We start from the raw sequence: 23,672 nt of genomic DNA on the forward strand, positions 1-23,672 counted from the left end.
ACAAAAAGAATGGTAAACCATTTTTGCATTTATATAAGTTACTTGATTGGATGCATAATTTCAATTTGATAAAGAGTAATCTAATCTACAGAGCAAACCACAGTTAAATCTTAATTTTTGTCAACCAGCATAAATAGATGTTAAGTAGCCCAAAGTACATGTTTAATAGTAGCTCCCCATTATTGAAATCCATGCAAAGCTGAGTACTTCACAATTCATTTTCAATATTGTAGATCTTTGTTTCTTACATCATTATCACTGGAGCTTCCTTTTTCATCATCTTAGCAACCCAACTATCACCAATGTTTTCTGCAATAATTCTCTTTCCTTGTACTTCATATTTCATTTATGCATGTGCCTTACTCACTCTTCTCCCAGTTCCTTCTCTCTTTATTTCCATTTTTACTATATTTGTTTTTCTCAGAGACTTTTTTCATTTATTTTGAATATCCACCTGAACATATTTTGTTGTTCATTTTTTTTCATTTTATGTTTCATGATCCAGTAAATTTTAATAAAGTAAGAACAATGATATGTAATATCCATAAACAATGTAACAGCCACAGAAAAATTAATTATTAAAAAAAAAACTTACGTATAATTTGTATATGGTATGACATCATCACTATAAGCACGAGAAATTTTAAAAGGATGGGTATATTCATTTGGCCTGTTAGGATTGCTCAATTTTCTTAAGCAGTCCTTATATCCCAATTCTTTAAAATCAGTATGATCTGCTGAAATTCTTCCAGTAGAAAGAAATTCAATGACACCTGAATAGAAATTTATTAAAGTTATATGCTATATATGCAAAAAAAAAAAAAAAAACAACAACAACAACAAAAAAACATATAAATTAAATTATCTCTGAATTATCTGTGGATGCCTGCTCCAAAGGAAGCGAAGAAATTGATATAACTTACTTTTAATTTCTTTCCTAACATTTTGTCCTTAATCATTTTATTGCCGTTCATTCTTTTTTCCCTTCCTTTTTTTTGTTATACTTTTTATTTATAGTGTTTTACTATTTTCAGGAGTACAGTCAGTCCTCGTAGATGCACGATACTTGTGTTCCTAGAAACCCTTGTGCAATGCAAAATCGTGCAATATAAATAACAGGCCCTATAGGAAAATTAGGGTTAGGTGCCAACTACCCAAGATTGAACACACATTTGTAAACAAAACATTACCAAATACAATAAATAATCATGATAAAATATTGCTAATGCTTTTGCTTCTATCGTAAGCAAACTTGTTTTTTGTTTGATCAGCCAAACAGACGTTCCATCTCTTCCAATTCTTTGTGTCTTGATCTAATGGATTTTGTTACACTTTGAGTTGTTCCTGCTACGAAAGTTGTTTTTATTTTCTCTGCATTCTTTCTAATTCTCAGCGTTGCCTCATTTAGGCCTGTAGCACTTGCAATATCACATGGTCTTTCATTTCGCTCAGTGTTTCACAATTTCATAATTTTTCTCTATCGACAGAGGCAGACTGGCCATAAGCCATACCAGGGAAACCCCGGTGGGCCCGGAGGCCAGTGTAATTTTGGCTATAAACGCTAGTATGAGGCCACTACAAATTTTCCCCGTAAGAATTTTTGACTCAGTCCACCTCTGTCTATCGATACTGCTTTTATTTTTCTCTCTGAATATGTAGTGTCTTCACCAGATGCTTCCTTTTCACACCTTTTAAGTATTTTACTCATCTTTAGGGAATAAAGCACAATTACAAATTGAGGAGACATGCTTCATACACATAAACAAAGATGCGTGCGTGTAGCAACTGAATAAACAACACACATTTTACTAAAGCACATTTCTGGGGGTTACTACCATAAAACAATAAAAACAATTTCCATTTACGTTTCTGTTGGTGGAATCTGTTATAAACTGGTGGTAAACACGATCTAACTGCATTTGCGATAATACCGATAGCTGGAATTCTGTGGGTTTTTACATTATTATGGTGAAATGTGTTTCCCCTTCACTGATATGAAAAACATAAATACATTTTCAGAATCTTCTCTTCGTTCCTATCATGTTGCATTCATTTGGGGTGATTCCGCATTCGACTGCCATTTCTTGTAAACACAAAGGCGAATCGTGCATAAGCGAATTCGGTTCGTGTTATATACGATATCGTTCCCCTATTTATAAATCGTATATGATCGAATTCGTGTAATGTAAACACTTGTTATACAAGGACTGACTGTATATTTATGAGCAACAAGGTGTTTAGTTTAGTCTGAAAGTGCCATCTCAATGTGATGGAAAAATTCTAGAAGAAAGAAATATCTAAAGTAGGAGAGATTTTTAATGTTGCTTATGGTTGTCCATAGGCAACATCAAAACAGAAAAACCACCCATCCTGCAATAAAAAATGCCCACAGAACAACTTGAATTGAAGCTTTCATCAGCACAGGTGATACTGCATTAAGCTACATAATGTCTTGCGGGCTTAAAAAAGTGGACTTTGTTTATACCATACTTAAAACCTTGCAATTCACATTTCTTTAACACAATCCCATAAGAGAGAGATATTTCATTTCTCATGGATATTTCATTCTTGAGTATCCAAATTGCAGTACAGAGCACTGCAATTTGGATACTCAAGAATGGAGTCAAGTTCTGTTCTATGATGAGTCAATATCCATATTTTGAGTGTTACATCTGGAAAAAATGTGTTAAAAATGTGCAATATAAGCCCTCCAAATGTATGGTAAAAGGGCAGTTTCAGTGGTGTTGGGGAGGCGTCCATTGCTATTAATGGGAAAACACCTTTGCTTGTAGCGCCTCTGTAGCCAGGTGGGCAGGAGCGGCAGTGCGTAGCACACGCTTCTTGATTAGACCGGGGTTCGAGCCCGTGACCACCAAATACGGAGGATGCGGAAAGGTCATGGAATGATCACCGCATATCCCCCGGAGCAATATGGCTTTAGTTGCTAATACTCCTAAAAACCAAACAACAACAACCTTTGTTTGTCTTCAAGGCAGAAATTGACTGACAATGTGGAGACAAAATTCTAAGAGCCCTATACACTTTTGGGGTCCTCAGTTGGTCTTCAATTCCTTTTTGCGGGTAATTATGTACCTGAACTTTACAGAATGCCTGTAATGATTTGGCGAGGCAACTTACAAGTTTTCACCCTCTTCCAAAAATCCCGCACAATCTAAAATCTGCCCACAAAGAGAATGAGATCTATTGCCTACTGACATGCATCAAGGCTTAGTGTGAGAGCTATACAGCAGTGTGAGAAAGATCATACCCCCGATTAATCCTTGCACAGCACTTTAATCATGGTACAAAATGTATAATTTTCATCAATTATTCTTTGTTCATGACATTCATTGTTTTTTTGTGGATTCTGTTATTGATTTACACAGAATTTTATTGAAATCTCTGCAGACTGTAATGAAATATTCATAACTTCCTTAACTTTTGCACACAAGTCTATACATATATAATTGTAAATTTTACAACAGTACAGATTTTCAGGGATATTTTTCATGAGCAATCGTGTACCTAATATTATTCCATTTGTAACTGTATAAATGCAAATAAGGGTACTTTTTGTGACAACATTTTTGATAAAATTCAGTATAAAGTAATTTCACTTAGATTCCAAGTCTGAGTTACCCCAGAATATAAGAAGTCCTTTTGCATGTTTTAATTACAAAATAGGAACTGCAATTAAAAAAGGTTTTTGAACCTATAGCACTTAATTTAATTGTGGGTTTAATTTGAAGGCAATAAAATGAAGCAGGAATTTTGTACTGCCTTTTTAAATTTTGCTTTTTGAAAAAAGACCTATAAAATCTCGCTTTTTTTGTTGGAAGAAATCAATCTCAGAGTTAGTAAATATAATTGTTGAAGCAGAATGGTGAAAAGAGGTAGGATATTTAAATAGTATAAGTAAATTAAAGATGGTGTAAGGTGTAGGATACCTTGCAGTCAATAAGTGATAAAACTTGTCTCCACATTAAGTATTAAAGACAGCTTCTCCGGTTTAAATATCATATAATACTTTTTATTCATATTTCAAATGTGAGCCCATTATTCCTTGATTATTGATTATTCTTGATGATTCCAAAGTTTTTAATTCCAGACTGGACAGAAATAAGAGGGGAACTTTCAAAAGAACTGGTTGAACAGATTTATGACTGTGAACCAGGATTTCTGAAACTAAAAATGGCAAGGGAAGAAACATGGAGAAACATTACGACCTGCAGACCTCAGAATGGCATGCTTCAAGATTAAAAAAAAAAAAAAAAAAATTGAAAGTCTAAAAGGTACTCTTATACTAGAATCATTTCTTGACTATAAAGGCCTAATTCATTATGAATTTCTAACAAGTGTCGTACTATTAATGAGCATGTTTTTTTTTTTTTTTTTTTTGGTAGTTGTTGGCGCATAGGCTTCTGTGGCCATAATGCACCTCTCAAGGTTTTTGCAGTACTTTGATCCAAGCCCGAGGCGGGAATCGAACCCGCGACCATTGGGTTGCCAGGCAGGCACTTTACCCACCCGCCTAGCCCGGTCGGCAATGAGTATATAATTAGAAATGATGCTTGCTTTGTTTTGAAAATCATGTTTTGAAACATGCAAGCAGAAGAAAGAGACCTATCCTATGGGCAAAGAAAAATTCAAAATTACTCTATGATAATGCTTGCACCTGCTGATCATATGACAATTTTTGAATATTTTTCAAACACTAACTGCCTTATAACATCTTTCTTTTTTACCTGATTATTGTAATTTTTAATTGTTTCCCAAACTAAAGAAAATAACAAAGGAACAATAGTTTTATGGTGAAGCAGAGCCTTATCTTCTTTATATGACCATGAAAATAATGAGACTAAGAACTTGAGATTTATTAACAGTTGCTTTTAAATACATTGGAAAAGACACTAAGTTCACCAAACAACAAATCCAATCTCGAGAATACGTCAATAACTGCATTGAAAATGATTTGGTGTTTTTTGAATCGATTCCTAATTCAACTCATTACTGGACACAACATAAAAGAGATCTGTTTGTGATGATCAGACAATTGGGGAAACCTATGTTCGTCTTAAATTTGAGTGTAAATTGCAAAACATTTTATACAAATTAAAACATGACAGTTTGGATATCCGTGAAGAGCAGGCAGAAGCTCTTCATTTTATGGAAAAGGTGACATTAGTTAATGAAGATGCAGGAACGTGTGCGATTCATTTTAATAAACATGTGGGTTGTATTTTAACTTTATCTCCGTATAAACGTTTCAGTCCATTTTGACAATATTATGCCGTCAACTATTTTAAATGGATTGAATTTCAACATTGTGGCAGTCCACATGCTCACATTCTTTTGTGGCTTAATAATGCTCCTATAGAACCTATGGGAAACGGTATGAAAGCAATGATAGCTATGTTAAATCAGCTTGTCTCCTTTTCCACTGCAAAAGCCTCTGGTAATATGAAACTCCAAACTCATAAACATACTTTTATTTGTTTTAAAAGGATCCAAGCTACCAACAAAGAGGTTTGTTGTTTTTAAGCTCCATTTATGCCATCAAGATCTACAATGATTTTAATTGCAGACACTCGACAAGTCAAATATGTAATGCTGAATGCAAGGATTGTGGAAGAATCTAGAGGACAAAGAATATACTAGCATTGATCACTTCTTTAAAGAAAATTGCATTCATTCGGAATCATATTATATCGATTCACTTCGAGCTGGTATTACTTGGCCAAAAGTCTTTTTGAAATGAGAAGTTCATCAAAAACGGCATAACCCCTTCAATCCTTTTGTATTTAGCATTTTAAAATCTAACATGGACATTCAATTCATCACAGAAGTATATTCTTGTGCTGCTTATGTTGTCGAATACGTAAATAAGACCAATCGCAGGATTAGCAATCTACAACATGTTATGTTGTTATTTGGTTTTTAGGAGCATTAGCAACTAAGGCCATATTGCTCCGGGGGATATGCGGTGGTCATTCCCTGACCTTTTCACATCCTCCGTATTTGGTGGTCACTGGCTCGAACCCCAGTCTGCTCAAGTAGTGTGCTATGCACTACTGCTCCTGCCCACCTGGCTAGGGAGGCACCGCAATCTACAACAAAATTATTGAAATTATGAATGAATATCCTGAGCTCGACATCGTTGAAATTACAAGAAAATTAAGCATTAACATGCTCAACTCTGTTGAAATTGCTAGTCAAGAGGCTGCATGGTATTTGCTTCATCAACTATGTCTGAGAGTTCAGTTGTAACTTATATACCTACACGTGGCCTATTGAGTGACACCATAATAGAAAATCAAAGAAATGGAACGAGAAAACATGGGTGACGATTCTACTGACATTTGGAAAGAAAACTGGTTTAATAAGTACTAGAAAAAACCTCCAGAACTAGAAAATGTTACTTTAGCTGACTTTGTTGCCAATTGTACTTACACCTCAGGATGTGAATATCGACTTCGTCAATATTAAAAAAATACTTTAATATCGAAACTATGACGTGGCTTACTTGAATGAATATAAAAGAGAGATGATTACTCTTCATTTACCTTTTCGAAGTGAAGAAGAGGAAATATTCTCTTAAATTAAATTTCTCGCTTTGTATCATGAACACGAACAAGTTATTTTAGAACATCGTAAAAATTATGAATCTGATTTAGATATTCACAAAACTATGGAGAAGATCTGCCGTGAAATATACCATACTGACATAGAAACCAATGCAGCTGTCATTGATGATATACAAAACTTTGTAATGTTGATTCATGAAGATGCTGATCCAATTTAAAGATTTCTACAAACAACCAGATAGTGAAATGAACATCGATCTTCGACTAGCAACTTTAAATCAGCTTGGTGCAATAGCAAAGAAACGAGAAAATTTAATGCCAAACGATCAGTTTTGGGATTTAATTGTGAAAAGCAAATTTAAAACAGGAAGGAATTTTATTGCCTGTTATTTATACTTTACTTCAACCTAATTGTCAACCTATTCAAATATTCGTTATTGGCCATGCTGGCTGTGGCAAGGCATTCGTGATTCGATTATTGATGGAAGTTTATAATCGTTTTACTAGCACTGATAATTTCTGTAATGCTTATATAACTTGTGCTTCTACTATAAAAGCTGCTGTAGTTATTAATGGTACTACAGTGCACACAGCATTGAAAATTTTGATATCAAAGCATTTACCTCTGTCTTAGGAAGTTGCTCAACAATATCGTACTCTTTTCAAATATGTACGCATTTTAATTATCAACGAAGTTTGTATGATTGGAGCTGAACTTTCATTTCAGATAGGTATTCGAGTGCGACAAATTACAGGCCACTTAGATGATAATTTCGGTGGATTGGACATTTTTTCGATTGGTGATTTGTAACAGCTCCCCCCCCCGTAAAAGCAGTGCCTATTTATTAACAGATTAAGTAACACGTTGCAGGCCCTAATGGTATTCGAGTGCGACAAATTACAGGCCACTTAGATGATAATTTCGGTGGATTGGACATTTTTTCGATTGGCGATTTGTAACAGCCCCCCCCCCCGTAAAAGCAGTGCCTATTTATTAACAGATTAAGTAACACGTTGCAGGCCCTAATCTTTGTCGTGGGTTACAATATTGCAAATTCAATGAAGTGATGAGAAAGTCGAATTCAGAATTCTCGTGAGTGTTGACTAAAATCAAAAACAGTGTTCAGTTAACCGACGATGAACAGGAACTTATTGAGTCAAGATTTGTGAGCAAAGAAGAAGCAAACAATTTGTGTTCTGATGGCATTCGTTTATATTTGAAAAATAAATCTGTGAACAATTATAACAATTCTGTGTTAAATTCGTCTTTAGATTATGTCGATTGCTCAAAACATATTTGTCAGGTGAAGAAATGCAGAATGTGAGTGACAAAAACTTAATAAAATGGCAGTATTATTAGACACTGGCGGATTACTGTATGAACTTCCTTTACTTATTGGCAAACCTTACTTGATAACCACTAATATTGACATGTCGGATGGTCTGGCTAACGGAGCTTTAGGAAAATTGGAATGTATCGAATATGATGAAGAGACTAATTGTATTAAACGTCTTTGGTTGAAATTTCCATGATCATCTGCTGTGGGTCGACTTGCTAGAACGAAGGCACACCGGTTTGCTATGGCTAGAGAAATCAATTTAGAAGCAGGACCAATCGCAAGAAGAAGAACGAGTGTTTCATTGAATAACAACAGAACCATCTTGGCTAAATAAAATCATTTTCGACTAATACCAGCTTGTGCTATTACTATCAATAAATCTCAGGGAGGTAGAGTCTTTTTTTTTTTTTTTTGTTAGTTGTTGGCACATTGGCTTCTGTGGCCATAATGCACCTCCCAAGGTTTTTGCGCTACTCTGATCCAAGCCCGAGGCGGGATTTGAACTCGCGACCTTTAGGTTGCCAAGCAGGCACTTTACCCACCCGGCTAGCCTAGTCGGCAAGAGGTACTTTCAGTTCCGTAGTTTATGAATATGAGAAATGTAACGAACAACAACAACTAGTTTATGTTGCATTAGTTAGCGATATCAATGATCATTACATTATTGCGCAAATGGAAAAAAGAAATTTTATCATGGCCTGAGAAATGCTACATCCACTCCCGCACTTCAAGCTGAAATGACCAGGTTGTTGAATAATTCTCTATTTACCATGCAAGGTAAATACGAGTTCTTTATACGAGTTCATCAGTAAATGACAAGATCTTTCCACATTAAATTGTCAAAGTTTACATGCTCACAGTGATGATCTCACTGATGCAGTTACACAACAATCCAATAAGCATACTTAATTTCGATAGTGTCGCTCAATTCAAACAAGCTGGTGGTGTAGCAGTTTACCATAAGAAAGAAAATGATACTCGTGTTGTTACTTCTCATATGGAAGTGATTTATCAACAAATTATTGGAAAATCCTTCAGTGTTAGAACTGTTGGAGACATTTGTGCAGCTGAATGCTTTTTTCCTGATGGTGAAATGATATCAATAGTCATTTACATTTCACCTAACCAAAAGATTAAACACATCATTGAATTCATCCATTTCATTTTACTTCCTTACACTGAAGGAGCTGCATTGCTACAACAATTTTCTCACAAGAAATGCTACAAAATACCAATGGTACTTAGTGGAGATTTCAACATTAATTTTGCAGATACTCAATCCAAACCTTTGACTGATTTCTTAGAAAATAAATTTGGACTAATGTTAAATACTTCTACAATGGCAGACAAAAAAACTGTATCACCTGTGAATTTTGAAAATAATGGGTTTTGCACTGCACCGTGGGTTGCAGAAACGTTTGAAATGCATTAGTTATATGGAATATATATCTCTGTGAATGAAATCCAATAAAAAGACTCCACCTGATATACCTAATTGCCATAAATATCTTCCCAAAGGGCAAAATGCATAATTAATGGAAATATGAGAAATCATGCAAATGGCAAACATGACAACCAAACACATTTTATTGCATTTATGTGTGCAAACTGAAATGACAAGTTAACGTAATAGTATTATGCACTGTAAATCAACAAAATAAGTCCTCAATATTTTGTTGTACCTCCTTGAGCTACAATTACAGCCTTGCAATGATCTGGCATAGAGTTAATCAATTTCTGGATTTATGGTTGCCCAATTTCATGGTACCACACCCTTACAATGCTCTCCTGCAGTTGAATCTTACTTGTTGGCTTCTTCTGAGCAATTTCAGATGACATTATGTACCAGCAATTTTCAATAGGGTTCAAATCTGCGGTGTTCCCAGGCCAGTCCAACACTGTATTGCCAACATTTCTGAGGTATGACTGCACCTTAAGGGAGAAAAATGAGAGAAAACATTGGTGTAAGTATGTTTTAATCCTTCTGCGACAAGAAGACAAACTCATCATTAAATTTAAATAGCATAAAACTTACCAATTTTGCTGTGTGGCAAGATGCTGAGCCCTGTTGAACGTCTGTGTTTTGATCCTTAATAACGGGTTTCAGGCACTCCTCCAGGATAACAGTGTAGTTTCTGTATTCACCGTTCCATTAATAAACTTAATTCGCCCCACTCCTTTGCTTGTTATGCATCCCAAGATCATCTGACCGGCGGGGAACTTCACAGTCTACTCTACTGTTATGCAGTCAGGATAGTATACCTCCGATTTTCGTCTTCTGACATATCGCTTCTGTCTGAGCCATGCAGGTTGAATTTCGATTCATCAGAAAAGATGACGGTGTTCCACTGCTCAAGAAACATGCGTTTTAGCCCAAGCAAGTTGCTTCTTCCTCATTTGTTGGGTCAACAAAGGCTTTTTCTTGAGCAATAGGCATGCAGACCACATTCCAAAAGCTGTCTTTGGATAGTTCATGCCCTTGTATCAACACCAGAGGCCATCTAAAAGTCTGGTTTTAGATCAGGAGCACTAGCATGGCGATTACGAAGGCATAGCTGTTTCAAATATCGATCTTGGGAAGGTTTAGTCACTGTCTTACGGTCCGATCCAGGTTTTCTCTTCACATCACCAGTTTCATGCTTTCATTTTAGCACTCGGGATACTGTTGACTGGTGGTGGTAGCCTATTTTATCAGCGATATCACGCATAGAAAGCCCTTCCTGGGACATAACTACAGCTACACTTTTTTTTTTTTTTGGTGTCAACTGAACATATGGCGCCATGCTTACACCTCCACAAAGCAGGATACTAATGAGCGTGTATACCCTTCCAACGCTGTATTTATAGAAATGGCTAATGCAGTTACTGTTTGATGCAATAGAAGCATTATCTGAAGCAATACCTTTGCTTTGCAACAAACAAAATGATTGTATTCAAAAATATCTGATACGTTTCACTACAAATGTTACTTTTTTTAAGGTGATGCAGTTTTTTTGTCCGCTGCTGCTGTAGATCAATATTTACTACTTATATTATGTGAAAAGGATGTTTTCACATATGGTGCTTTTTTAAACATTGGCCTGTACTTGTTAAGTAAATCCGTAGATCTCCAACATGCACAAAAATATCACCCATTGTGCCCTTAAAACATAATACCTGCTCTACAACAACATCAACTTTTGCTCTGGTAGACATACCCTGCTCCTATTCCACCTATCCTTTTGGCACAATATATTTCCTGTCTCCTGACAAGCCGACAGGGCTAGCCAGGTAGGTAAAGTGGCTGCCTGGCAACCCAAAGGTTGCGGGTTTGATTCCCGCCTCGGGCTTGGATCACGGTAAAATGCAAAAACTTTGGGAGGTGCAATATGGCCATAGAAGCTGATGCGGCAACAACTAACAAAAAAAAAAAAAAAGTCTCCTGACAATAGAGTCACCAACAATAACAAGCTCATGTGGGACTAGCAGACCACAGATGTGTTGCCTGATGCACAAGAATGAGCTCTGGTGTTAAGTTGGGCACCTGAGAACCTGATGGGGCCCCATTTTTATTCCTTCGAGGGCATCTACTCTACTCTTCAAGCTCTCAGAAACCCCCATCAGAACTCTGAGTTTGCACCTAATTTCTTGACACTCTGCATCTAGCAACACACAAAGACATCCTTGGCTAAATTATGTCCTATTCCAGAAAGATCTGCAAACATTTCACTAGTTGCACATTTTTTAGGCTGTGATATGTTGGAGAATTATCCCTTCAATTCTCCCCTGAGCCACAGCACTCTCGCTGCTTTGTGCACATTGCCAGATTTGAGTCTTCTCACTATTTTGGGTGAATCCGCCACATTTTCTAAGCATTTCTGTATAAGAAATGGAGATAAAGGTGTATTACACTAGAGAATGTAAGATAAGGAATGATGGGCGTTCCTGTTGTTGTGTGTCCATATGCAGTCCTTCTGTCATTGTCAGTTTCATGGTCAGTTTTGTTGACATTGCAAGCGAGTGCCTAGGCTGCTCAAGTGGGGATAATTGTCATATTCAATGGGTACTTTTTACTCCGAGGAGTAACTTTCCCTCCCAGGTTTCTGGCCCTTCCATGGGGAGGCAGGAGCAGTGCCGCTAGGAGGCTAAGTGGTTGAAAAAGTTAGTTGGTTAGTAGAGTAATTAATATATGTAATAATAAAAAAACAGAAAGGTGAAAAATTCCTTTCTCTGTTCTTACTTGTGACTTATAAGTACAGAACTAGCTTAAAAATGACTTACCGAGAGAAAACTGTAATAAAAAAAAAAAAAATTAAAAATTAAAAAAACGAAAACTTTTATAGCTGAGCAAGACTGATAGATAATTTGCACTGGTATCACTTGACTTCGATTTTGCTTGCAACATGGAGCCATAATACCATAATTTAATTACTTAACCAGTACTTCAAATTATCCAATTTTATTTGCATGCACTAGTATCAGGGTAGAAGTAAGTAAATGTGTGCCTGCTTATATTTTTGGTAACTTTAATATGGCCCATATAGTCCCATGTGCATCTCCAACAGGCCTTGGATTTTAACCCCAATTATAATATTTCTAATTGTATATCCAATTAGATATACAAGAAATAGTGCAAAAAATCAGTTAAACCTGGGTTTATGGCTATCAACAAACTATTGGTTTGCACCTCCCCCAAAGCAAACTAGCACTTTTCTAAACATTAACACTGCATCAACATCACCAAATATTCTTGACTCCTATCCCAGTGTATCCTATTTCAAACAAAACAATCGCTTATTTGTATAATAAGTATCATGCTGCATGGAGAAAAATTCTATTCCATGAATCTAGCACAATCTCCACAAGAGGATTTTCATATTTTTCTAAGCATTCTTCAAAAGGAAGGCATATCCAAATGGTATAAAGAAATAAGTATTTCCATTAAGTAAAAGAACCTTTACACTACATTTTGAAGAGACTATAAAAAGGCTTTGTGGTTATGACTGTAACCTACAGCATCCATTAAGCTATCAACATTACTCTAGAAAGTGCGATCTCCTCTTCTGTCATACGGGAAAACCATTAGAACAAATTTTTTCTGTTTATACTCTGGCACAACAACCAAGCCAGTAGAGTTTACAATAAATCGTCAATACAAATATTTATCGTATTTAGTAGTCACGGGCTTGAACCCCAGTCCATTCAAGGAACGTATGCTATGCACTCTCGCTCCTGACCACTCGGCTACATCAGGCCTACGTTCTGGCAGCTGTAATATACAGATATGGCTGTATTGGGGAGAATGTCCCATGCCTGTAATCTGGAAACCAGCAGTTTAGCTTGATTCTTAGAAAGATTTAATGCTCAAATTAGTTCCCACTAAGTTCAATTGTGTAATCAAATGAAGTTAACTCTAAAAAACCACTCAGACATAAGGGATGCAGAATATGAATACAAGCAGTTCTCGCTTTATGAGTTCCCGGGTTTATGAGTTTTTTATCCCCCAAGTATCAAGTATCAACAAAATCGAAAATATGAACATTAAGTGCAAAAAATGAATGTTAAATATTCATAAATACTGCATTCCAAACCACATTCGTAGCAATACAATAGTGTACTCGCTTTATGATATTAATCAGTTCCAGAGACACCACAGTATCGTGAAAATACCATAATGTGAACCCAATAACACATTGTGTTTTTTGGTAATTCGTTTCAAGATCTCGGAAGTTCAATTTTAGTTGTATAACTAAGCTGTTTATCTCTCTAAAATGTCATTTTTAAGGTCAGGGCATGACCTTTTTAAGTGCACTACCCTTTCATCATTATCATATGTTCGGTTTTTTTCTTTTTTGTTAGTTGTTAGCGTATCTGCTTCTGTGGCCATAATGGACCTCCCAAAGTTTTTGCATTTTACTCTGATCCAAGCCCAAGGCGGGATTTGAACCCGCGACATATGTTCCGTTATAAGAATCAATTTTAAACGCCTTCGTGATATTTTTCTAAAGCACATTTCTGGAGGTCATGACCATAAAACTATAAAAACAATTTGCACTGCAAGCAATTATAAATGGGTAGTAAACTCGATGTTATTGCATTTGTGAAAATACCGATAGCTGGAATTGTGTGGTTTTTTATGTTATTATGGTGAAATGTGTCTCCCCTTTACTGAAATCTTCAATCGTATAAAAAACAAATAAATTTTCTGAATCTTCTCTTCATTCCTTTTTTTAAAGCCTTGTAAACTTGTTACTCCACACGAATTGTTTTAGTTGCAATTTGTGTGTGCTGTTAAAAAATACTTATGCATGCAATCGTGAAATTTATAAAGAAAACAGAAGATTATCTTGGAAATAAACACCTCTTGAAGCATTTCTGAAGAAGACGAATCCTTATGTAACAAACCAACAAGTGCCGAGCCAATAATGAGTGATCAACGAGTGTGCATTAGTCGATGATGAAGAATAAACATTCTTTAACATTTGTAAGTCGTAAATAATTTCTCTATTATTATAATTTGCTTGATTTTACAGGCTACGTTTTCATTTCTTTGGATAAATCAATCATTGTTTAAACAAATTAATTAGCTAACTAATTTCATTGTTGAAAATGTAACCCCTATTTTTAACCTTATGTCTATGGGAAATAAATTCCTGCTTTACGAGTGCATTCTAGGAACGAATTAACTCGTAAAGTCGAGAACTACCTGTATAGTGAGTAAAATTCCAAAAAGGAAAATGTGTACAGGAAAGACAGACTGGACAGCAAGGGGTCTAGTTTATTGGATGGCCTGTGCAATGCTGAGTCACTTTGGTGTGACATAAGCACAGGGAAAATTAAAATGAGGGAAGGAGTCTGCTATATGCTCAAGTCATATCAGAGTCATTTGGCTGTGATGTGTATGAACAACTACAGAGACAGATGCAATAATATCTTATAATGGAGGACTTTAAGTTTCCAGATAGAATGAAACCTGTGGGTGGGTCACTCACATCAACAGAAATTTTCTGGATTTACTGGATGACTGTCTTCAGCATCAACATGTCACAGAGGCAGACAAGATAAAGCAAAATGCTTGGTCTGATTATCAGCCACGAAGTGTCACCGCTGATTATCAGCAGTGACACTTTATGGATCAAGTACAGTCAAATAAACGAGCCACTAGGTAGCAGTGGTCTTAATATATTGATATGTGATCTACTTAAAGATAAAAATACTGTGAAGGTAAAGGGAAGGAATTTTGCTTTCATAAAAGAAACTAGTTTCCTACACAGTGTTTAAATTCCATTCAGTGGAACCAACTGGGGATATTACCAACTGAAAATGGGAAATCCTAAGTAGAAAGCATTCAGAGAAGTAATCATAGAATCTACAAAGCTTTTTTATACTATCTAAGAGATACTGTTCAAAGTTCAGACCTAAATGGATGTCATGAACTGATCAAACTGGTAGCAGAAAATAAAAATGCACACAGGATGATTATAAATTAGCAGGGGACTTGTTATCACCTTAGTGACTTGTTTGCAGACAAACTAGTCTGCAAACAAGTCACTAAGGAGATTACACAAGCTAAGGCAGATTATGAAAAGTTCAAAGGATATAAAAATTAGAAAAGAATACTTTGTTTATGTTAATAAACAAAGAGTTTTCTAGCAGTGATAAGGTGGTGATTATCCCCTTGTATAAGGCAATGATCAGGCCACACCTTGAGTACTGTATACAGGTCTGGAGGCCTCATTTTAAGAAGGATATAGAGCTGCTGGAACGAATACAGAGAAGGGTAACAAGATTAGTGAATGGAGCGAAGGGTTGCTCTTAAGAAGAAAGGCTTAAGTTTTGCAAATTACAGTGTCTGAAGACTAGGCACCTGCAAGGTGATCTGATTGAGGTGTATAAGGCCTGGAATGGTTTGAGCATGCTCAACGCTGATGGGATTCTTCCTCTCGCTCAGAATCACCTGAGAGGGCATAAATTCAAATTGAGGAAAGACAGTTGTAGGATAGATGTGCGGAAGTTTGCCTTTAGCCAGCAGGTGGTTAATTGCTAGACAAACTTCCATCTGTCGTTGTAGAAATTGATAGCTTAAATAGAGTCAAGGCAGAACTAGACAAACATTTGGAGCGAGCGGATGGGTGAAATTAGGTTTTTTTCCTTGTATAAGCTTGCTTTCTTACATTATATGCCTTTACTAATGCTAAAAGGGAGGGGATGAACATTTGCCCAATAGATATGAGTGCCATATTGATGATTCTGTTCAGGCAGCTGATAAACAAAATAAATATTTTGCACTGACATTCACCCACAAAGAATGTTTGTAGTGATGGTGATCCCAGAAATATACAAAGTTATAACTGAGAGCTAAATGACTTTGTGATAACTTAGAACAAAGCAGAAGAGAAATTGTTTAAGCTAAAAGTAAACAAAGCACTTGAGGCTGACAGGACCAATCAAATTCTATTAAAAGAAGCAGCAAAACAAGGAGGCAAGCCTTTAGCCATAAAAATGAGAGCATCTTCACATTCAAGGTAAGTGCTTATATATTGGAGTGCTTATAAGTAAGTGCTTAAATATTATGCAAATGTCTCTCCTATTCACAAAGGAGAGGGGGGTGGAGGGTTCAAATGGCAAAATGAGTAATTTCAAACACGTACGCTTGTCCTCTGTTCCAGATAAAATAGTGCAGCCAGCGGTTAAAGAAATATTGCAGAATTATCTAGAAGGAACAGGCGAGGTTATATGAAAATCTCAGGATGGATTTGTTAGGGGGAGATACTGTCTGACCAATCTGATTAGCCATGAAACAGTAACAAGGAAATGGATGCAAAAATCTAAGCACATATATACAGTGGTACTTCTGCTTTGGAATAAGTCCAATTTGATATACGTCCTGTTTGGACGCGAAAAATTTTGTTTGGTATACGACCTTTGTTTGATATACGACTCGCGTGCATCAAAATGAGTCACGACACTGCGGGCTACCCTTGTTTACCTCTCTCGAGACAAAGCCAAGACTCAGAGAAGGCAGATCTTATCCCCTCTCCAAAAACGGAATAAAAGCAAACCAACGATAGATGCTAGCAAAGTACGCACGCCCGTCCTCACTCGGCTTTCCGAATAAAACCGACCGAGGAAGTATGCGCGCACGGTGTGCGCTTACGTCCTCGATCAGTTTTATTCGGTTTTTGGAGAGGGGGTAAGATCTGGCATCTCTGCCACAACTGCCCACGAGCGTCAGTACGACAGTTTCTACCATTCGGTGAACAATCCGCGCTATAATTCTGTGAATTTTCACGTGATTTTGTGTTTTTTCGTGTAAATTTTTTGTAAATTCATTAACCATGAGTTCTAAGAAAGTTAATGAGAAGTGCCAAGCAACGAAGAAACAGGCCTGTTTTGGAAGAAAATGCCTAACAGGACCTCTATTATACAAGAGGAGAAGGCACTGCCAGGGCACAAGCCAATGAAGGACAAGCTAACTCTCTTGTTCTGTGGCAATGCAAGTGGGGATTGCAAACTGAAACCTCTACTGATCTACCACTCTGAAAACCCAAGAGCCCTTAAGAAACATAACGTGCAGAAAACTCAGTTACTTGTGATGTGGAGGTCAAACAGCAAGGCTTGGATAACCAGAGAATATTTCAGTGAGTGATTTAATGTTATGTTTGGGCCAAGTGTAAAAAGTTATTTAGAGGAGAAAAACCTGCCTCTGAAAGCCCTCCTCATAATGGACAATGCTCCAGCTCACCCTCCAAGCTTGCAGGACTATGTGCTGCCGGAGTTTGACTTCATCACTGTAAAGTTCCCCCCCCCCCAACACAACTCCTCTCATTCAGCCCATGGACCAGCAGGTCATCAGTAATTTCAAGAAACTCTACACTAAAGCACTATTCCAGAGGTTCTTTTAAGTGACCTCTGACATAGAATTAACCCTCAGAGAGTTTTGGAAAGATCACTTTACTATCGTCCATTGCATATCTCTCATTGACAAAGCCTGGCAGTAAGTTTCCTACAGAACAATGAACTCTGCTTGGAGGAATTTGTGGCCAGAAGTAGTGACTGAAAGGGATTTTGAGGCTGTGCCTATAGTGGAGGATATTGTCTCTCTGGGCAGGTTCATGGGTCTGGTTGTGAGTGATGGTGACGTGGAGGAGTGAGTAGAGGGACACAGGGAAGAGCTGACCCACTGAGGAGCTGCAGGAACTTGAGAAGGAGGAGCACAAGACTAAGATGGATACACTCTCTTCAGGCTTGGAGGAGGAGGAGATAGAGGAAGACCCTACTTCATTAATCAAGGAAATCTTTGCCAAATGGATGGATGTCAAAAACTTTGCAGAGAAGTACCACCCCAACAAAGCCCAAATCAAACAAGCCATAATAGCATTGTCTGGAATGACTAGACAATATCACATTTCTGAAACATCCTGAGGAGAAGGCAGAAGCAAAGTTCTTTGGACAGATTTTTAGTAAATGTCAAACCTGGTGATCCTCAACCAGGTCCAAGTAGGGAAAAGAGACAGAAAAGAGAAAATTAAAGTTTGTTAAATTTTCATTTATTTCATCTAATTACTTTTGTATTTATGTATTTTAGTATTAAGCAGTGTTTAAATTATTTTATACAACCCCATTAATGTATAATATGTCAATAACAAAAGAATTTTTTTTCATGGGAACGGATTAATCATTTTCCCTTTATTTCTTATGGGAAAAATTCGTTTGGTATAAGTCCAGGGGGGGGGGGGCGCCTCCGTAGCCAGGTGGGAAGGAGCAGCAGTGCGTAGCACACGCTTCATGATTAGACCGGGGTTCGAGCCCATCACCACCAAATACGGAAAATGCAGAAAGGTCAGGAAATGACCACTGCATATCCCGGAGCAATATGGCCTTAGTTGCTAATGCTCCAAATAACAAACAACAACAATAAGTCCAAGGATCTGGAACGGATTAAGGACGTATAGTGAGGTACCACTATATATATATATATCCAGTGCTTTTTTTGTGACGGTACGGCATACCGGCACCTTTATTAACAGTGACGTGTGACATTTGGATGCAGTGCACTTTGAAATTTGTAATATTCCGTAAATTTTTTTCACGTTTATCTACTATTCAAATAAGCTTAAAATTATTTAACTAAATTTACATTTTTCACTGTCTATTGTTAAGATATTTTCTATATAAAACTGTATAACCATTTTTATAATTCTAAATTACTCAGTCGGACTTCTGTTTAATTATTTTGAATTCTCCTTGGAAGTTACATTTAAAATAGTTTCCGTTGAGCGTGAAAATTTTCATATAGCAAACGGATTAGGAGAGAATTAACTTGGTACTCCCTGTTTGCATTTCTGGCCTTCAGGCAATTAGTGCAGTCAGATATGAAGTTTTCTGAGCAATGTAGACAGGCTGCTAGGGCAGGTCATGCGGTTTTGTCAATGATATATAGGAATTTTGCTAGCAGGGAAAAGGAGGTGATTGTCCCTCTGTATAAGGCAATGGTCAGGCCACGCCTTGAGTACTGCGTACAGGTCTGGAGGCCTCATTTTAGGAAGGATGTAGATTTGCTTGAGCGTGTACAGAGAAGAGCAACACGATTGGTGAGGGGAATGAAGGGATCCTCTTACCAAGAGAGGCTTAAGTTCTGCAAATTGCAGTGGCTGGAGACTAGGCACCTGCGAGGTGATCTGATTGAGGTCTATAAGGCCTTGAATGGGTTGAGCACGCTGAATTCTGATGGGATCCTCCCACTTGTTCAGAATACGAACCTACGGGGACATAAGTTCAAATTAAGAAAGGATAGATGTAGAATAGATGTGCGGAAATTTGCCTTTAGCCAGCGGGTGGTTAATTGCTGGAACAAACTTCCATCTGTCGTTGTGGAAGTTGATAGGTTAAATAAATTTAAGGAGGAACTGGACAGGCAATTGGAGGGTATGGTGTGATTTTTTTTTTTTTTTTTTTTTTGGCTGATGCTGCATAAGCTCCTACACTTGCTTTCTTGCATCAGGTGCCACTACTACTACTACTACTAGTGCTGCTGCACGAATTAAGAGAGCTGAAGGGATTACCATTCTACAACTTAGTGGTACCTGGTAAAAACTATCTGCCCACCCATCCCACATACAGAGAAGTCGTGCTGGTCTGCAGTGAGCAGATCAAGGTGTATTCCCAATGGGCTTTGGTCCACCTTCTACTGCGGTGGTGTGCAAACATTTCGCGTACAGAGGCCATATTCAAAAAAATTCTAAGTTAGATTTCTTTAGTGTGTTACATTTTCCATATCTTGTTGCATGTAAAAATATTCGAAAATTTTATTAAGTACAATACACAATAACATTTACTGAACAAAACATTTAATGAGATTTTTTTTGATAATTAACAAAATTTAAAATGCTCTTTTAGTTCACTTTCCGGGCAGGCCATAGTTTGGACACAGCTGTGAATCAACTGTAAGTGCCCTGTTCAAGAATTAGAAAAGTGATTTTCTTTTACCCCGACAAATAATCATCTGTTGTTTAGCAGAAGTGCGTTATTGACATTTTCCCCTTTCTCTGTTTACATGATCACAGCACCTGAATATCTGAATGACACTGACATTTTGGACAGTTTCAAAAAAAAAAAAAAAAGTAAAATTTAAGAACTAGTGACAATACCGATGACGAGAAAAGGAAAACAAGGACAACGAAGGTATTAAACCTTCTAATCATGAATTGTTGGCATTTGGTGAAAATGAAGTTAGAAAATTGTCAATTAAGTTACAGTTAAATGCAATTCGTGGATTTGGGGGATACCTAATTGAAAAGATGCTTTCAGAAGAATTGAAGAATTTGATGGACGCTCTGAATACGATACCAATTTCATCGAGTGAATGTGAATGAGGATTTTCACAAATGAATCTGATTGTCAGCCCAACCAGAGCTTCGTTGATGACAAAAACAGTTTCTTCACTACTGTTTCTTAAAATTGTATGACCACCGCTGATCCACTTCGATCCAGCAAAATATGTCAATTTGTGGCTGCTTCGGAAACGTCATTCAGCAACCGACACACAAAGAGGAAGAAAAGTCAGCATAGGGTGTCGGATGGAAACTTAATAAAATTTGGAATATTCTAAAAAAACCTTATTATAAAATTATTTTTAATTATGTTATTTATTTTTACATATTATTTTTAGGGGCCATAGTCTAACGAAGGACCCTTAAAATGTCACTCGGTTGTCTGCCTGTCCGTCCGTCTGAGACAGCATTGTATCTCTGGAACCACTCTACCTATTGACTAGAATTTTGCATTGGTTTGCACATCAAGTGGGCCAACATAACACCATATTGATCATTGTTGACAAAAATTTGTCTGAGAAATGGAGGGGGGGTTAAAATGTGGGGTGATAAAAATGTTGTTGACAACCTATAGCTACACCATTGGAAAAAGCTCAATGAGTATGTTTAAAATATAATTTTAAAATTAAAAATGGCAGCACAAGACAGGAAAATGTGAGTAATTTTCATGTCCCCTTCTATTTCCGTCACTAACGCAGCAAAAATTTAAAAAACCACACTAGCTATGCGTTATTCGATGCTTATCAAGGGAAAACTATTCCGATTGAAATCTATCATTTATTTTTGTGTTAAAATTAAAAAACCAATTTTTTACTGCACTTGGATAGCACGCTTCTTTGTACTAAGTAACTCTCCTTTTGGTGACAAAAAGGTTGCTAAATAGTTAGTTAATAATTCTATAAAGGTCATTTATAAATTTTGCGACCAGAAGCATTTTTAACATTTTTCAAAGCTGGAATTGTCCAGGCAAGGAGATACTCAGAGAACCAGTGTTGAGGCGGTGGTGGTGGAGAGGTGCCTGTGCGGAGTCTTGCACGGCACTCACCTGCCAGTCGCTTCTCCCCCAAGACTTTAATCACTTCTCCCCCAAGACTTTAATCGCTTCTCCAGGAAGAAGTCGGAGTCACTTCTCCCACCCTTAGCATTCACAACAACTGGAAAGACTCAAATAGACGTTTTTGTTATTTCCTAAGTTTTAGGCCAAGCCAGGGTACTAGAAACTTTTTTTCAGTTACCATAAAGCTCTCTATTTGAGATACTACACTAATGACCATTCATGTCATCCCGAGTGCCCGGCACTCAGTAGTTGACCGATTTATTTACTTATTTTATTCACATTTTACTTATTTTTCTATATATACTTGAATAATTAATTTATACTTAATAAACTGTGTTAATATACTACACTTGTTGTTCTTATTCCAAAAACATTACTACGAAAGTAAAAATATCAGGAAAAAAAAATTTTTAGAGTCCTTTTCATAGCCTTTTAATTTTCAATTTTTCCTGATAGCAAAGAATGAGTACTGGCACCTATTTTTTACAAAAAAAGCACTGTATATATATCACATGAAATAAATTTGATATCATATAGATGTCAGATTTCAGTAAATATTTTTATATCGTTCCTCTTAAAAGACTGCTGTAAAACTGAAGTAATATGGCATTAGGGGCAAGTTACTCTATGGATAAAGGGAAGTAAAGAGAGGGTGGTAATAAATAGCAGCTGCTCTGTTTGGACTAATGTGGAGTCTCTCAGAGTTTAGTGCTAGGGCCCCCCCTCAGTGTTTTCAGTATTTATTAATGGAAGATGAAGGCATTTCAAGTATATTGTCTATTTTTCTGGATGACAAAGGCTAGCAGGACGGTTAATGACAGGAATCAAGGCATTTTAGTGAAACAAAGATATAGAAAACTTAGGCAGATGGGCTGAGAAATGGCAATTGAGGTTTAACAATTGTCATTGTTAAAACAACTGCCATTGAGCAGTGCAGCAAACAGCTCATGCGATTTTGTCAAAGATATACAGGAATTTTGCCAGAAGGGTTAAAGATGTGATTATCCCATTACATAAAGCAATGGTTAGGCCACATCTGGAATGCTGCATACAGGTCTGAAAGACTCATTTAAAGAAATGATGTGGATCTCTAAGAACAAGTGCAGAGAAGAGCAAGATTAGTAAAGAACACAAAGGGGTACTCTTATTTTGCACCTAATGTAGGAGATCTGATTGCACTGTTTAAGACTTAAAATGGGTACACTTCCATTTCTCAAACAACACACCTAAGGGGATGTAAACCGAAACAGAATGGCTGCAGAACAGATGTGTGAAAATTTTCTTTCTATGAGTAATTCATTGCTGGAACAAATTATCATCTGGTGTTGTGGAAGTGGGTAGTTTGATTAAATTTAAGGAAAAATTAAACATTTCTTAGAGGGGGATGGGTTGATAGATAAGTAGAGTAGAGGTGGTCCCCCCCCCCCCCAGGATGATGCTGTAAAAGCTTGCTTCTTTGCATTTTCCAGCACTAGTAATAATAATAATGTCCAAAGCCAGTAGTTAAGATGTTGCCCAATGCAAAGCAGAACTGAGTTCAAATCCACCCTGGCAAGAAGTAGAATCACAAAAGTCACTTCACTGGACCTACGTGCTGAAGGTTGATGTGATGGTTGAGGCCGAAAGTGGTGCCATCTGGTGCCACTCCCAAAAACCAACACCCACCACTAGACACAAGCTAAAGCCTCATGGCCAAATTAAGGTGCTGAACACACTGCATCAGGCATAGGATAGAGACACATGATTCAAGCTTAAGATAGAGTGCCAGTTTGAAAAGTTGGTAAGTCTCAAGGGGGAAACAGTGAAGCAAAGCAATTGCTACAACCATCCAGACCAAATAATTTTTTTTTTACATGAAATCCCCAAACTCGAAACATGG

The 23,672-nt window shown here is 37.0% G+C and overlaps 1 protein-coding gene across 3 annotated transcripts in view; it reads right to left on the reverse strand.

Moving 5' to 3' along the window:
* The window catches only part of twin (CCR4-NOT transcription complex subunit 6-like twin), a 447,613-nt gene that overhangs the window by 41,776 nt on the left and 382,165 nt on the right, over nucleotides 1-23,672 (reverse strand). For all 3 annotated transcript variants that reach the window (XM_090370609.1, XM_090370608.1, XM_090370610.1), the window contains exon 11: nucleotides 596-773. In XM_090370609.1, the coding sequence (XP_090226735.1) occupies nucleotides 596-773 (178 nt within the window). The remainder of the gene's footprint in view (nucleotides 1-595; nucleotides 774-23,672) is intronic.

This window comes from Mastigoproctus giganteus, chromosome 3, assembly GCF_048544385.1.
Source record: "Mastigoproctus giganteus isolate SK-2022 chromosome 3, ASM4854438v1, whole genome shotgun sequence".
NCBI lineage: Eukaryota > Metazoa > Arthropoda > Arachnida > Uropygi > Thelyphonidae > Mastigoproctus > Mastigoproctus giganteus.